At 38.4% G+C, this 17,517-nt stretch overlaps 1 protein-coding gene across 1 annotated transcript; it reads right to left on the bottom strand.

The window, feature by feature from the left end:
* Positions 1-4,181: 4,181 nt before the first annotated feature.
* On the bottom strand, positions 4,182-17,124 carry aif1l (allograft inflammatory factor 1-like). The gene is made up of 6 exons (XM_044175460.1): positions 16,964-17,124; positions 16,718-16,779; positions 14,742-14,808; positions 10,333-10,374; positions 9,109-9,271; positions 4,182-5,808 (listed from the first exon to the last, which is right to left on the bottom strand). Exons 1-6 carry the CDS (start codon positions 16,986-16,988, stop codon positions 5,721-5,723), a joined length of 447 nt encoding a protein of 148 aa, XP_044031395.1. The 5' UTR covers positions 16,989-17,124; the 3' UTR covers positions 4,182-5,720.
* Positions 17,125-17,517: the final 393 nt, after the last annotated feature.

Raw genomic sequence — 17,517 nt, 5'->3', positions numbered from 1 at the left:
CCTGTTTAATATTGTAGGTGCCTGATCAGAGCAGATGTGTGTCTCAACAAGGCCCAAATGAGAACAAACCGTTTAACTGCTTAGCTGAATATACAGTTAGCTGTTACACAGCTGCACAAAAGATGACACAGCAGTAGTTGACCTTTATCCTAGATACATAACTCATATCCTAGATTATGAGTACTGTATTCCATTATAGGCCTAATTACCTATGCAACATTAGTGCCTGATGTTCAGCCAAAACTATAATCACATTTTGTGTCTTTTACTTGATTTTATCAATCCTTGGATTAGCTTTAAGGTTTGGTCACGAAACTATACAAATGTGTAAGGTGAGTCCAGTGGGATGACTCATTGTAACTTCATTTGTAATGCAATTACAAAGGGGTTTTATTGTTTACATAGATAGGTGCTGTGAAACATAGTGTGCAGGTCTCTTGAGAGCAGAGCTGTAGCTCTGTGTCTGTAATGAAGCAGGCAAACTCTGTTGAAACATGACTGCACAACCACATTTTCAATTCTGTTTTCTGTTTTAGGCTCTTATTCATCATTTGGACATACATTTTGTCATGTTACACTATTCTATTTTAGCAAATTATTCAAGAGTTGGAAAGGCAAATGAGAGCGAACATTTGGTAGGATTAAAAGTAGTAAAAACACTCATTTGCCTCCAGAGACTGAGATTTGCACCACTTGGGTATTCATGGAAACAGGATTTTAAGAAAATTCTGGTTATTAAAGTTATTACATGAAAAAAAAAAAAAAACAGAATCAATGTAACTGTTTATGATAGAATATGTAACTGATGGTATAGATTTCCATAATGGCATTTCATATGTGATCTACATACCTGTTATCTGCTATACAATATACAGGAAACTGTTATAAACAAAGTTGTTTGTCAGTCTACTGTCAAAGTTTTTTAATTGAATGTCTTGCTGGGGCACAATTTGACAGCCCAGATCTTCACTGCTATGTGAAACAGATGTGAACTCCGTGAAGTCCTCCTGTGTTTGCTTGCAGATCTTACTGATGGGACTTGTTTTTGTTTAATTCTGGTCTGGGTTGGATCTCCTTGTGAGATGTGAACATCTCCAGAAGTAGTAAGTCTCAGGCAGCTGGACCTTGCTGTGTAGCATCAATGGTGCTTCTTGACTTTGAACAGAGCAACTTCTACTGTATCTCTTGACCTCGAAGACTGAGAATCCTCATAGACATGTTGTGAATAACAATCACCTCGTCAAGGATGTGAAGAACTGCTCAGTGACAGTAATGGATGACCAAAGACCCTCAAAGCATCCCAAATCATACTCCAAAGCACAATGAAGCACAACATAATGTACTTCAAGGGATATCCTAAATAACTGCAAAAATCTTTATTTTTTGCAAACCTAAACTATAACCCAAAGTACAGGCTGAACAAATACAGGTTTCACTCTGTCAGTGAGCGATTATTAAAGAAAGAATGGCCTGGTGAATAGTTACCATGACTCCCCAGAGAGGTCTGGTAGGAATTAACAGTTAGTCCTGAAAGTCCTTGTCAATGACACTTGGTGTATGTTTGTGTGTGTGTGTCTGTGCTCTGCTCTCTGTATGTGCATTGAGATTAAAGGATACTGATTCAATTAAAAGTTTTTTACATAGTTTCCCCATTTTAGGGCACAAGAAGTCATTGGGAAGTTTAACATCAATACAGTACAGTGCATATAGTCAGGTGTGTTTAGTTCTGTTTCTGCTCTCATTTATCAGGTGGAAAATGAGGAGTGAAGGCCAAATGTCTATAAATTGGTCTCTATTTCTTCACATTTTAATTTCTAATCAGAAATCTACAGATGTGATCACACAAATTCCTCTCAGTGGTGACATCTTGTGGTTGCTTGTCAATTGAGGTTCAGGTCAGCTCTTCTTGTTAGGTTTTAATAACAGAATGAGCTGCTCACAGACAGTGGATCCAAGGTTTGTGTATATGCTCTGCTACATATCATTGTATAGGGGTTTTTTGCATTTACTATAGGAAGTAGGTTAAATGGGGCGTTACAGTTCAAACCAAAACAGGTTAAAAAGTAATTCAAGATACCGTAGCAACTTATCCAGAAAGAGAACACCTCCACCTTAACAACTATTCATGATATACAAAATTAGGTCAATGGTGACACCAAAAGGCAGACAATTTGGCAAATTCAGCCATGAGTAGTCCAATGACTGATAACAAGATGACAGACATGGACTATTTGTCTATGTGATGATTACAGGTCCTATGCAACAATCACATGGAGGAATCATAAACGCTAAATGAGAGAAATTATTAGTTCAAATTGTGTACAACGAGGGGAGGTGAGATAAACCAACACATACACTATACACTTAATCAGACGGTGATGTGCTTTTATATTCATCTACCACTCTGAGAATCAATATGTCCTTATTTCTCAAAAGGCATACTGTATATTACTGTGCACTTTTATCTGGGGTTTTATAAATGTGCCTCAGTTATACTTGCCATTATAATTGTATTATAGTATAGTTTTCTTGTCTGCAGATAATGATCTTAATGAAGCCTCACAGCTCAAGCTGGATTTTTGCACTTATTGGCTTTCTTAGCATGAGGTATCACACTTAAATAGATTATTAATCTTTATTATTAAATTTGGGGTATTTGTGTTACTAATGGAGACAATGTGGTTCCTCAATTTTCATCAATCCATTTTAATCTAGTTTGTTGAGCAGTCTGCCACTTTCTTATTACCAAAAATCTCACTCTTGTCTTGACTTTGAGTGACCAGTAGATGGCAGTATCTATGCAAGAGAGCAGATACCGAGGAGGCTGATGTCCTGTCATAACCTGCCAGTGTTCATTGTTCCAGTGTCAGCCACATACCATTAATTATCATCAATGCAGAATGACACAACTTTTGAATACTGGTCTAGATTCAGCAATAGCAATTAATAAATTAAAATAATCAGTGATTGGAACAAATTGTGTATATGCTAAATCTTCTGAACACATGGCTGAAGCAGACTGACTGATGACATTCAGAGAAATAAAAATAGTTTTCGAGTGAGAGGGAAGGGAGTGAAATGGTACAGCAGAGGATGTATGATACTTTCTTTCAACCAGCCTGACACAGCTTACATTTGACATATGAAAAAGCGGATGAAATATAACAAAATGTGCAAAAATAAGTAGGAAACACTGTAGACAAAATTTGATCTAACATGGGCCCCGGGGTCAGTGTCATCCTCATTAGCTGGATGTTTTATTTTTCCTTACATGAGCACTGACCAACTCTTATTTCTTCCACTGTGTCTACATAAGCTCCTGGCTGTTTATTACATGCAACAGTGATTATCATTTTAATTACAGAGGTGCTTATTATAATCCTACTGGATCCGCCTGCTTACACTGTTCCACACCCAAGCACCCGCTCTCCCAAATGAAATTAAATATGAATAGCCTTTACATACAGAAAATAAGGCACAAATCAAAGAATTTTAAGCAGCTATTTACTTTTTCATGAAAATATTTTATTGCTCAAGAGTATGTATGCATACAGCTGCACTTACATTAAGCAACATGAAAAGTGAATGAGAAAAAGTATGGAATGAAAGCATTACAATGAAATAGTGACTCAACTAGTTGTCACAGCCAAAGATTCCCACGCTATTTATCTCTGCCTGTGAATGAACTTGAAGATGATCATGCAAAACTGAGATTGACTCAATAATATATCTAATGCATAGGTTTCACCTTTACATTTGTCAGCACTGAGAGCCAAAGATGTGTTGCAATGTGATATTTTACAACACAAGGATCCTTTATTAAATACCCCCTTAGCTTGATGGACAGCCAGCCTTTATGACTATGGAGTTCTTTGTAAGGCAATGCCACTCACCTTTCAATATACAAGTCAAGAGGCTACAGTAAATAGCATTACTGCATCTATGACCAAATCTCCCTCTCAATGTTGTGCATCATCTCCTGCTATAAACGTAATAATGGAAATGTGTTCTGAACAAACACTGGTGTTTACAAGTGAAATAAAAAATATTTAACCACAGTTAAACACTACTCTATGCCTATTAAACTAGTTAAACCTGTCATTTTTCACACAAACTTAAAATTAGTCAAGAGTTTAAAAGAGATCTCCATTACTGCAATAAACAATTCAAAACTTAACAGGCCAGTGTAAGAAGACTTTTAATTCCTTTGGTGTCTGCAAACAATGTGCATCTTAACAACAATAAAAGATGTAATATACCTATCAGACTGAAAACAAAATAACATAATAGTTTACATAAACATGTTAAGTGGGTTAAAAATACTACGAGTACCAAATTCACAGTAAATAGTGTGAGTTACAGGAAAATTTAAACTGGAGAGACAAACAGTGAGGCACAAATCACAGAATTCACAGGACAATGAACCCAGTTAAACAGAGAGGAATGGCTGGCTGGTGAAAAAAAAATGGGGGAGAAGAGATGAATCCAAGACAAAGAGAAATTAATAAACACATGTATGAATTGCAAGACAAGTATAGGGTAACCTAAACAGTCAAATCACCCAATAAACAGGTCGCTGTGATGTAAAAAAATTATGGTAAGAAAAAGGGAAAAAATTACATTTAAAAAAATGTGAACTTCACTCACTCAGAATGTTGTGGAAACACCATATCAATATAATTCAACAAATATAGTTAACTATCATACTAAATAACAAAGAACATTATTTCACGGTTTTGTGGAATTAGTGAGCTAAGAGGACTGCTTGAACTGAAAATGTGTGTGCACTCCCTCCTTTTTCAATCTGTGTTTAAGCTCTACAATATCTGCATGTTGAGGCACTTGGAAAGAATATGATTGTACTGTGTGTAGTATATTATGTACATTTGTTATGCTTGTGTGCCTGAAAATCACACTCCTTCCAAAAATTAGCATGTGCTTAACCTTACAGATCTAAAACAGACTCAGATTCGCTGTTCTTCAAGCCACATATTGAAACTGAAAGTCCCATGGTCAACATGATCTCTTATTCTTTTCTCAACTAGTGTGAGTACAGTCATATACAAAAAGCTTTTTCAGACCATGAGGAGGCCATGATAACCTATTTACTGATTCCAGATCAGTATTATGGCTCCAAGGGCTAACGCCTTTGACCCAGAGGAAATGGGCTGGGCCTGTAATCTCTGGCACCTGATCTAAAGCGAGAAGCTGACCAAGATTAGCCTGGCAGGAATCCATCCAAGACCACTGAGGACAGTGCAAAAATGTGTTGGAAAAACTGCTTCTTTTCCTTGTGCTTCTCCAAAAGCATCCTACTCTCACATTTGTTCAAACGAATGCGTCTCAAAAAGGAAACAAAGACACAAGGAAGGAAAAACAACCTGTGGAGAATTTTGAGTCTTCCCTTAAAATATAACCATGAAACACTTACTACCAAACTTAATTTATCAAGCAGATTACACGTACAACTATCAATGCTACATTTTAATTAAGGAAAAAAGATGAATAATAATATTCACAGTCAAACATCATTTAGTGAGTTGTGGTCTTAGTCTTCCAAATAACAGACACCTTGCACACACCGTATATCACAAAATAACATCCTTAATCACTAGTCCCACACTAATACAACACTCCACATGTTAAGAGAACGACTCAATTTCAAGCAACCACTGAAGGTCCCTCTGCTCCACTAGCAGTCCGGAGGCTGACATCTACAATTAAGGCAGGCTAGCAATGTCCCGCTTTGGAGGGGGTCCTTCTGGTTTGCAGGGAGAGCCATTGGCTTTGTCCTCAAAGATCAAGACTCTGTGGAGAGAGAGAGGAATCATGGAATAGCACAAAAAAAAGTAATTCATTGGCAATGTTTAAAAATAAACAATACACTGGATTTTTGAGGCCAATCCCAATACCAGTTTTAATTGTGACCATGATACATACTGAATGGAACATTTTACAGCTGGAAAATCAACTTGTCAGTCACTGATTATGTCGGCAATACACAAATACACAGTACACAAACAATTTTAACGTTATTTGACTGTGATGAACATGAGCATGCATGAGCCCTTGTCTTCAAAACCTGGACAAAATGATGGGTGAAGGGGGTAAGAATCTATGTGATCGTGCTCCAAAATTAAAACTAAATGTAACAATAATAAAAAAAATCAAGTACATAATGCCTGCTGCCTGTGAAAAGCTTGGTTGGACCAGGTTTTTGGTGGGGTGTTGCTAAATATTTGGTGCAGTGTTGCTAGGTGGTTTCAGTTGCTATTGCATTTGTTTCCTTGTGCATTTAATTGAAATTAGGGCTGCAACTAAGGTTATTTTCATTATCAATTTATATGCAGATTATTTTCTCAATTAATAGACTAATCATTTGGTCTATAAAATATCAGGAAATAAAAAAGAACCATTACAATTTCCTGAAGCCCAAGTTAATGTCTTGAAATAGCTTGTTTTGTCTGACCAACAGCCCAAAACCCAAACATTATTAATTTTCTATCACATGAGAGAAAGAAAAGCAGAAAATCTTCGCAAGTGAGAAACTTGATCTAGGTTTTTTTAGTATTTTTGCTTGAAAAATTACTATCGATTATAAAAATAATTACATTTTCTGTCAATTGACTAATCGATTAATCCACTGATCGCTTCGATTGAAATAAATTTAAACAGGCAGAGATGGAGACATGGTGTGACGGCTTCAGCACCATGGAGAGAGTCATAAAGAAAATATAATGTAAATGTAAATTAGGAAGATTGAAGGTAGTAAAAGAGCGTAGAAGAGGTGAACAAGAAAAGTATAAACAATACAAGCAGGATGTGTGAGTGAGGAGGGATAATCAGCTCCTGGAGGATACAGTGAGCGACAGTTACAGTCGGGGTATGAATTGGCTGAGCCATAAGTGAAAGGAAAGGAATGAAGGGAAGGCTGTACATAGTAGAGTGAGTGATCAGACAGGAGCTATTCAGAGCGAATGCCTGTCTTTAATTTCCTTTTTTGGAAAACTCTACAAAGCTCCACTAAGCCCATAAGGAGCAATGATCCCAACGACGAAACCGGCACTCAGCAACTCAAACCCTTGGCACATCTCTCTGGAAACCACATTTTCTTCACACTACTGAAAGCTGCCCAAAGCTGCATGAAGTCATCAGTCAACTACTACTGATTCAATTATGATTACTAATTACTATGAATTAACAAGTGAAATGTCCTGTTTTTGTAAATAAAATATTCATCGTACATACAGTTATGTGAATAAAATGGCATTAAAATTGATAATGACTGTGTATGATTTTAGCATATTGCCATGTTAGGCTAATCTAATAGCTAAAGTGACCGGCTGACTTAATCTTGTTATTGTGTACATACCATAGACTGTGCAGTCTACGGTACATACCAGATATCTGTTTAATCTGTACAAAGGCTGAAAAACATATGCACTCTCATGCACACACAGTGATATTAAGTCAGTAGGTAGGACCCCTGTGATAATCCAATTTAATGCAAACAAGTTTTGTAGAGTTTCATGGAAAAAAAAGTGGAATTTTGTTTTGTCTAAAGCCTAAAAACAACAGTTTTATGGTCAAGATTCCTCACAGCTGTTGCTACTTGTTAACCAATCGCTACTGTAAAATATAAGACCTGTAAGGCTCATCTGTCTTCAAAATCTTGGTTAAACAAACTAGAGTGCGCACGTGTGTATAGCACTAACAGTGACTTTATTTAAAGAGCTTTCACAAACTGGGCCCCATTGTGGAGCCTGACCTCAATCATTTTCCTCTGATTGCAACTAAATCAACTGTTGCCTTGCTACATGCTTTGAATAACACTATTCTAAAGCCGTTTTGTACCCTCAGCTTCTCCCTCCCCTCTACTCTCTCTACAGACAAAAAAAGCAGCACACAAGAGAGGCGTTGTAGACCTTTGCAGTTATCAGAGAGCAGGGAGCAGTAGGCTGCCTGGAGTTAAAAAGGCATAAATTACTAAGAAACAGCAAAAAACTCATGTAGCGTGTAGGTAGTTAAACCTACATGCTGTAAACAATGTTTCCTTTTAAATCAGAACAAGGAATATGTATACACAGTACATATGACATTACAAATGTCAGCAGCCGAAAGAAGATCACTCAAATGAACACTCCTTTCCTGTTTATAAGTTTGTTAATTCTGCAACATTCTGCACAGCAGAGCTAAGACTTCACAAGAGGGAATTAAATAATTTAACATCTGTTTAAACTTGCTGATCTACTATGTCACTGACGTACCACTCTCCTGGTGAAAATAATTACAAACATCATCATTTTCTGGAATATGGAGACTAACTTATTAAAAATGCTACCAAGTGGATAAGTGAGGCAGGGAGGGAATGAGACATTTATAAATAGCGGCTGAGGGATTATGGGATACACTTTCGAAAAATGGTTGAGGGCAAAGGAGGAAAAGTTATACATTTTCCCCGCTTGGTGTTTTGGGGATTATGAGATTTGTCTACTAAAGGGTCCAGCCAGCTTAGTCCAGAGCTGACATTCAGCAGCCAATACACTCTGGCTCCTTTAAAAGGCTTACACTGCCTACACTAACCCATTTCAAAATAGCAGGAAATGTGTCACCCTATCCACCAGGGACAATTGAACAAAAGAATATATTTGCCAGAAATAATTTCTCTTGTAAAAGATGAATTTTGTTGATAGAATCTGATGAGTTTTGGTGTTTTTGTCAGTCCTACGTGACCGTCAGTGGTTAATCAGCCTATCGTCAGTTACCTAAGCACATGATCCCAGCTAAGGATGAGGATGGGTTGACTATGGAGAGGCTACATAGATGGGTTTTGTTGCCATGGAGATTAACGACTAATGCAGCATGTGGGTAATGACATCATCGCTAGTCATCACAGAACCCCCTGCTGATGGATGAAACAACTGGCTGACAAAGCACACGATTCATATCCTCCCTCTCAGACATGTGAACACACACAAACACACAAACACACAATGAACCAGCAGATGGTTCATGGACACAACTAAGTCTGCATATACTATATGTAAAAACGGGTAAAAAAAAAAGTCTATATTCCTTTTACACACACATGCACAGAGGTTTACTTACAGTTTGAGCACAGCTGAGCGCTTGCCCAGCATCATCTTGACAAAGTCCCTGTAGTTGATAGTGTTGCTGCTGCCACCCGTCACCTCAACAATCATTTTTTTCAACTCCAAGTGGGTCTTGGGCACCCCAAGCTTCTCCATCATTCGCTTCAAACCCATTAGATCTGAGAAGGTACAGTTGACAATCAGATCCATGCTTAGGTGAGATAATGTGAATCATTTTTATATATAGTCTAAGTCTGCATTTCTAACAAAAATGAGATTGTAAGGAAACTGGAACATTATCTAAATGCTTAATTTCATGTATCTGAAGCATTTTAAAGGGTCACTGCAACAATTTTAAACATATTCAGTTTACCCATCACAACGACCACTACTCAGCCTAAGAAACCGGCTATATAATAAAAGATGATAATAATAATAATAATAATAATAATGTCTTATGTGGCTGTGGGGGGAACTTCCCAAAGTGCTTTGAGCTAAATGCTAACGTCAGCATGCTAACACGCTCGCAATGACAATGTTAACATGGTTATCTTTAGTAGGAATAATGTTTACCATGTTCACGTATCAGCATGCGTGTTTCCATGCTAACATTTACTAATTAGCACTACGCACAAAGTACAGCTGAGGCTGATGGCAATGTCATTAGTAGTAAAGGTATTTGGTTATAAAACAAAAAATTGGATAATTCAAAATTTTGACTTCATGAAAGCACTAGATGAAAAGTTAAGGGATCACCAAAGTCTATAAAATCCATCCTTTGAACAGCATGGTTATCTGTGCAAAGTTGACAATCCATTCAGTTGAGATATTGCAGACTGGACCATAGTGGTGGACCAAGCAACTGACATTGCCATCCCTAGAGCTACGCTGCTAACGTGGCTAAAAAACCCCATAAGCGTTCTTAAAGGACATTTAGCAGCTTCTTTCAGGGCCTGCAGACAGATGCCATATCTGCTGTCTGACTCCCACACTACAGTTCGTCTCACATCTGCTCAAGAAGTACAATACTTTCACACTGCTGCACAGTATGGTTTCACTTTACATACAGGACACAGACATGACACATGAGCCTGTTTAAGCCCTGTGCTCACACTGGTCAGACAACACACACACACACACACAGTATTAATTACTGTTCCCTCATGTCAACACTGCACATGGCTCAGCTAACAGTTGTTATCTGGGGTGCAGTTGGTGTTTTAGAGCTACTATTACTCACCAATCTCTCCTTGGTCATTCAGGTCAAACTCAGCATATTTATCTGCAAAACAAATACACACAAGAGATTATTACCAACAGTGGTAATTCATTCTCAGCCCACACACCACATCCCCTAGTGTAACTTTTTTAACAAACACCAATCCCCAGCTGACATCTTACATGTCAGCAAAACTGTTAACACACACTGTCCGCTGATCTCACTGACTTACACTCTGCTGACAGCTGACCTGGCAAAAGGAAAGACACAAACAGCTGATAATGACAGGTGTGTTTTTGTGTGTGTTTTGGATGTCTGTCAGTAAAAGCAGGAAAAGTGCAGCTGAGTGGGGTTGACATGTGAGACAAATTAGCGTGAGAGGGTCAGGAAGTTAAAAAGAGAACTTAAAGTTCAAACACAGCAATAAGGAAGGAAAATAAAGATGCTCAGACTGAAAATTGTGAAGCTCAGACATAGAGTTTTCCCTCATGGTCACTCACTCAAATTAAATCTGATCTTGCTAGCCTGACAACACGCAGAGAAACCACTGATGCTTGCCAAACAGATCCCAAACTTACTAAAAACAGTCAGGTAGATGCAAGGACAATTAGAAAATTTAAAAGCATTATATTTTGCCAGTGTTTGAAACATACTATTAACTATATGGCTACTTAGTTTTCAGTTTCAGCTGAAGAAAACACAGTATTTAGAGCTGTCTTGTATTTCTTGTATACCAAACTCACCACTTTTTCACTGACACCAAACGTCACAAAACAGGGTTTGTTTGTATACTGTACATTGCCCTTTGCCCAATAAAAAAACAAAAAAAAAAACAATAGTCATTTAGCTTAAAGGAATAGTTTGACGGTTTGGAAGATATGCTTATTCGCTTTCTTCGATCGATACCACTCTCATATGTGTCTGGAGCCAGGAGAAAGTTAGCTTAGCTTAGCATAGAAACTTGAAGCAGGGGGCAACATCTAGCCTGGCTCTGCCTCAAGGTAAAAAAAAATAAATAAATAAAAGAATGATAATAATAAAATAAAATAAAAAAATCACATTTAATGGACAGATATGACATTGTTAAACAGTAGATATTCTCATCTAACTCTTTGTAATAAAGTGAATAAGTGTATTTCCCAAAATGTCGAATAAGCAAATATGTTATCTATCTGGAGTTTTGATTCTATTTTAATTAGTTTTAGTTTTAAATATTGTTATTTATAACCTCTTTTTAATTTGTTGTGTGCTAAACCTACATAGCTTTGACAAGCGAGTTGAAAAGCTTTCAATTCAATAAGCAGATTTGATATTATGTTCAACTATCAAACTGCAACTCAAATAATAATGTTATTTTGATTTTAGGCGTCGACTCCGGTATTTGACATGTGCTTGTGGTTAATTCTTTTTCTTATCTATAGATATTGTTTGTTTATTATTATTTACTGTACCTACAATTATGAGAAATATATTATTCATTCCTCTGCCCAGTTACAGATAGCACAGGGCACCTGCATAGCAGCTGCCCCATGCTCACCTCCTACATAGCCTACGTGAGTCTCATGTTTTAATGCCTTTGTTCATCATTTGTGATGAGACAATATCAGATTACCACTCAGTCAAAGAAATAAAAAGTGTGCGTCCTGGTCATAGTTCAGTTATACAGTAAAGTCCTAGCGCACCAGGGAGCGTCTCTCCTGAATCACACTAAACAGTAGAGGAGGTTGTACCTCTGCCTGGTTCAAAGGTAGTTTGGCCGACGTCGCTGCATTCATGCATCCAGCACAGGGACTGATAGCATCGGAGCAGCGTTTCCACCACCCCTCTCTGTGTCCATCAAAGTTAGGTTTACTCGGTTTGTAAAAGTTTACAGCCTGCCATGCTGTTATCCTGTGTTACTCTGTGTACAATGACAAAAAAAGAAAAGAAAGGGGGCGCTCGACTGATGATTCGAATCATTGATGTTTAGGGAGCAGCCCTCATAAATATTAACTACTGCATTCTCAGTCACGTATAAAAGCTCATTATTAACATGCTGCTGCTATGAAATAACAAAAGCAGAAATTTCCCCGCTTCTTCCAAAATTCTCTTTTTTTTTTCCCCAGGAGACCACTTTAGTCAGATTACACTTGCTATTTCTGTCCCACACTGCATGCTCTGTGCGTGAGTTGAGAGGGACAGAACCGAGAACTGTGTGAACCCATGGGGAGAGGGACAGGACAATGCTAACCCTGTTCCTAAACTCTGAGGAGTGGGCCTCCACACACACACACACACACACACACACACACACACACACACACACACAGAGCAGTTCTTGAGTGGGCCACTTGTCATAGAGCAGCCTGTTGATCATCTGCAGCCACAGAAAATGGCTCAACTGAATTAAACTTAAGTCTTCAGTGTATCCTCCTGACGTACATTCCTTTAGCAACTGATCACCACCAGCCATTATCTGCTTTATTTATGATTTTTTTCTACTTCTCTTTGATGTTTATAAGGAGGTTCGGGATTTAAGTTGGTGACTTTATCTACTAACCCCTTTGGCAGCAATCATTTGAAGGGGCTTTCCCATTGTAAAAAAAACAACACCCTTGCTGATAAAACAGTTCAAATGGATGATGACTTCCTCTGCCGCTTTGGCCAACAGATAAAGAAAGAATGTTCCCATCCTTTTAAAAGACACTGATCCTAAGGGCAGATAAACACTTCTGTTCATTCTAAAAACAACTTGATTTCCGTTCTCTTTTCTATCTGTCTGCAGACTGAAAAAACAAATCTGTGTAGTCAAACTAAGCCACCTGAGCCAGCTGAAGGGAAATTATGATCTGCAAATGTTTAGAAGTTGTCAAACTGTATGACAGCATGGCACAGACACAGTGTCGGCATTTGGCACATTTGGCAACTACACCTGTCCCAGGGCTAAACACACAGGAAGCAACACAGAACAAACCAATGTTACTGAAATGGTCTTGTTTTTTTCAGCCATTACACTATGCTGTCAACACTGATTTGACACTAAAGTCAATATTCCACATGTAGGAGCTTTAGAGTAGTAGATTAATGTGACCCAAATCCAAATCACACCATTTTTCTAAACTTTTAAGAACTGATGTCTTAAGGGTTTCGCCAAGGAAATTGGTTAGTGGAGGTGGTAAGCAGCATTGATGGAGGTAACAGCCAATACAATATGCCAATTCAAACATTAAACCGACTTAAACTTGATGCAGACTCTATTGTGTAATGAGTGTCCAAATGGTGATTATCAGACTAACCTCAGACTGGTGTCTGACCTGCAGTGCAGCAGTGAGTTTTTTCTCAAACATCAGCAACTGTTTGTGACTGCTTGGGTTGTTTGTCTCTACTTTTACCAACTTGTAAAAATGCAACAATCGTGCTGCTCTTGTGAAATACTGCAAAGTGAACGTACAATGTGACTGATCAGTCACCTGCTGAGTTGAACTAAACTCAACTGCTTGCAATATGGCTACAAGCCCACCAGCGCTGACAGCTACATCTAAATAAATTGATTATTTTCGTGACAAGCATTGGCTATACTAATAAAACAAACTTACAATTAGATGAATCAAATTATCCAAAAATTATTAACAAAATACTTGCTGCAGCCTTGGTGTAAACGTTAAATTAGGGTATGTTTAAACATTTTTCAGAGTTGTGATGTGATTTGGTTGGTAGTTAAAAGCACAGTGTTTAGATACTGGCCTCTGGGTTACTAGGACAGTATGGAAAAAGAAGGGAAAAAAATAGATAGAAAAAAAAAACAGCAACCCTCTCAGGACCTGGGTGTCAGGTCCCTTTCTGTTTATATATTACTGCTCCATTTCCTCCAGCAAGCATAGATTGTAAGTAGGACACTGGAGTATATTTCAAGACATATGTCACATATTGGAATAAACAGCCTTAAGTTATTCTGATTGGGAAATCGCAGATAAAAAAAAACTCACATCGACAGAAAAAGAAAAAATATTCTACATGCACCCAGAGCATACATGTAATATCTGAGCAATGGGGAGGAGTTCTTTGGTAAATCATGTAATTTTGTTCCCTTAATTAGCTCCTAGTAGCAGTGTTTTTTCTATTCCCAGGATAAGTTTCTATAAGTTTCAAAGCACTCTATGAGTTTACCCAAAGTTCTGAATATTGTAACAAGAAGCAGAGGAACGCCCCAGCACATTCCTCCAAGGCCACTGAGGACTTGGCCTTGCAAACCTCTTAGAAATCACAGCAGTCTGTCTTTCCCACAGAGAAAAACAAAATGCTGAAGACTTGTGCGTGTGCGCCAAGACTGCCAACAAACAAACAAATACTGAGGCTAAGACAAAACCCAGGAAAAAGGAACACACCCTCACAAAGACAACTGCATACTTGCAGATACTAAAACCACTGAGGGGAGGACTGAATTTGCTTACTTTTGAGACCCTCCAATTTTTCAGCCAGGTCCTCTTCATCCCTGTATTTCTGGTCTTCCAGGTATTCCTGAAGAAGAGGAGGAAGAGGGGTGAACAAACTGAAGGTGATCAGAAAAGAACAAGTTTTACGAGTTTGACTAAAACTGAAACCCCTTAGATCAGTTTTGGTCTCTTTTCTAAACTTTGCTGAGAAACGTCCAGCAGTGGTATGCAATACACAATCAAAGACGAAAGAAGCCCACGCACAAATTAGAGCATTAAGTACATAAATCTGATTGTGTTCTGTCAAATGTGTCAAAAACTTTCAACTTGAGAATGATGACTCACAACCTTAAGATGTTCTCCCCCCCTGGACTGTCATTACTTATCACTGTGTTCATTAAGTGGAACTCCTCACAAGGGTGTAAAAGGAAAGAGCCTGAAGGGAGCTATTCTAATGAAATTATAATGACGCAATCTGCCATGTGGGAGTCAGCTTCAATCTACAAGCAAAGTAGAGACAGCAAGAGCGACAGGGAGTGAGGTTGTTCTCTGCATTGATTCTCTGCAAGCTGGCAATTAAGGGTGAAGAGGATAAACATCAGGGACGCCTGACTCAGCCGTGCTGAATCACTGCTGCAAACCCCCCCCACACACACAGGAATGTCCTTTCACAGTCACAGTGTATCTTACAAGTATGCAAGTATATCTGAACAAGTGTAGTGTCAGTATTACAAGACATGAAATCTGTCAGTTTCTCTTTAAAGAATGTTTCACATTACAGAGGTCAAATACTGCATCTCCTCTATCTAAGATTCAGATTTTGTAAGTGTTTTAGGGCTGCAATTAGCAAGTATTTTTATTAACAAATTGACAGCATATTGCTTTGGTTAATTAGTTTGGTCCATAAAATAATAATAAAAAAAAACATCCATCACAATTACTCGGGGCCAAGCTGACTTCTTGAAATATTTTGTTTTGTCTGACTAAGAGTCCAAAATCCAAAGATATTCTGGTTAATATTATAGAAATTCATTTTAAATAGATGAATTGTCGGTCAATCAAGTAATCGACCATTTGACTAATCATATTAGCTCAAAAGTATTTATCAGATGAGATCTCCATAGAGGAATAACCACCCTAGATACATAACAGTGCTAGGAAGTTTCATTCCCACCACGTTAATATAATGGAATGGATGTCAGTGTATAAAAACCTTGCATTTAACCACAGTACAACTGTTATTTTTAGACTTAGCCTCTTAGGAATTAGAGGTCATTTATCGAATGAACAAATGAATGACATTAAAAAACAGATAAATCTCTATTAAGGAACAGGGAGTGTTTGCAAATGTGCACACAGACGTCACAGGCGCTCCCGGCTGCCCTCTTGCCATGACCTGGTTTTCATGTGGGAGCTGATGACAGGCAGGCAGCCAAAGTAAAGGAGGGAAACAGAGATTATACAGACATCTAGTTAACCGGTGGGAACTATTACAGAGTTAACTGACGAAGCGAGGCCTAATGTTAGACAAAGAGCTCATCCAGACACCTGTTTCCAGTCGGCGGGGACAGTGGCACAGCCGCAATGTGCACTGAAAACATGGGACGGCCACAAAACACGCTTCAAATGCATTTTACCGGTGACCAAACAGATCGATATGATCAGGTCAGAGGGAAATACTCATAGTCCCTCAACACCAGAGACGTGTGACAGCATGCAGCCATTCAACAAGTGCCATGAGACTGCAGGGGGGGAAATCAATAAAATGCATCAACAGCATCGCTACGGTCAACTCTAATTAATGTGTGTGGCATTTGGGGGGATTTATTATTCAAAGCACTACCGAGACAGTTAAATCGTAACTGCCTTGAATAATCAATGTGGGCGCACGTTCAAAAACAAGGCCAATGCCAAGTGTGTGCGTGCTCATTAAATTCAAATTTCCCTGAGGTGCCGTTAGAGACGCTGATGGCAAATAAAGAGAACATGCGTACCTTGTTTATTTCTTCCAATTTTTGCCTTTGCTGCTCCTTTAACAGCCCAAAGGCCTTCCCTCCTGTAAAAAGAAAATCACGTTATTTTAATAGCAAGCTAGTTAATACCGACATAGGCTTAGCTTGGACGGTAGCCGGGGTCGGCCTGCTGATGCTCTATTGTAAAGACTCTAAGCTTTAGCTAGCGATAGACATAAGCAGATACCCGGGGAAATAGACACGGCAGTCCGCTATTGTTTTTATTACCTTGGATATTTTTATTTGAAGGCATCCCGGACTTTATCTGTGATTTATAAATCCAGAAAATGACAAATATCCGAGCCAGAAGGCTACCGCAACTGTCCGCCGGGGCGATACTCCTGTTCTCCGTTAGAGATTGAGCACAGTGGGCCACTCGGCACTGCTGTCAAGACGGACACATTTAGAAAAGGGACATCCGGTCAAAACTTTCAAAATAATTTATTTACCCACTTTACGCAAATACCAACATGTTTTGACTGTACAGTATGTTGATGTTGAGATGAAGTGTACTAGCATGTGTTCATGTATAGTAGATTGAGTAAATAATGTAGCCAGAAGCTCTTTTTTATTCTGGTGCCATACTGTGAACCATTAAACCTAAAGTTGACAAAAACAGGGCTGCAGCTAACTTGATTAATCTTTATATTATTTTTTCGATTCCTTTAATGAATAAAATGTCAGAAATAGTAAAACAAAAATGTCCATTACAATTTCCCAGAGCCCAAGGTGAGTTCTTCAAATAGCTTGTTTTGCCCAACCAACAGTCCAAAACCCAAAGA

Source organism: Siniperca chuatsi, linkage group LG18, assembly GCF_020085105.1.
Source record: "Siniperca chuatsi isolate FFG_IHB_CAS linkage group LG18, ASM2008510v1, whole genome shotgun sequence".
Lineage (NCBI taxonomy): Eukaryota > Metazoa > Chordata > Actinopteri > Centrarchiformes > Sinipercidae > Siniperca > Siniperca chuatsi.
The sequence above is the reverse complement of the archived record's forward strand: the minus strand, read 5'-3'. Positions and strand labels throughout refer to the sequence as shown.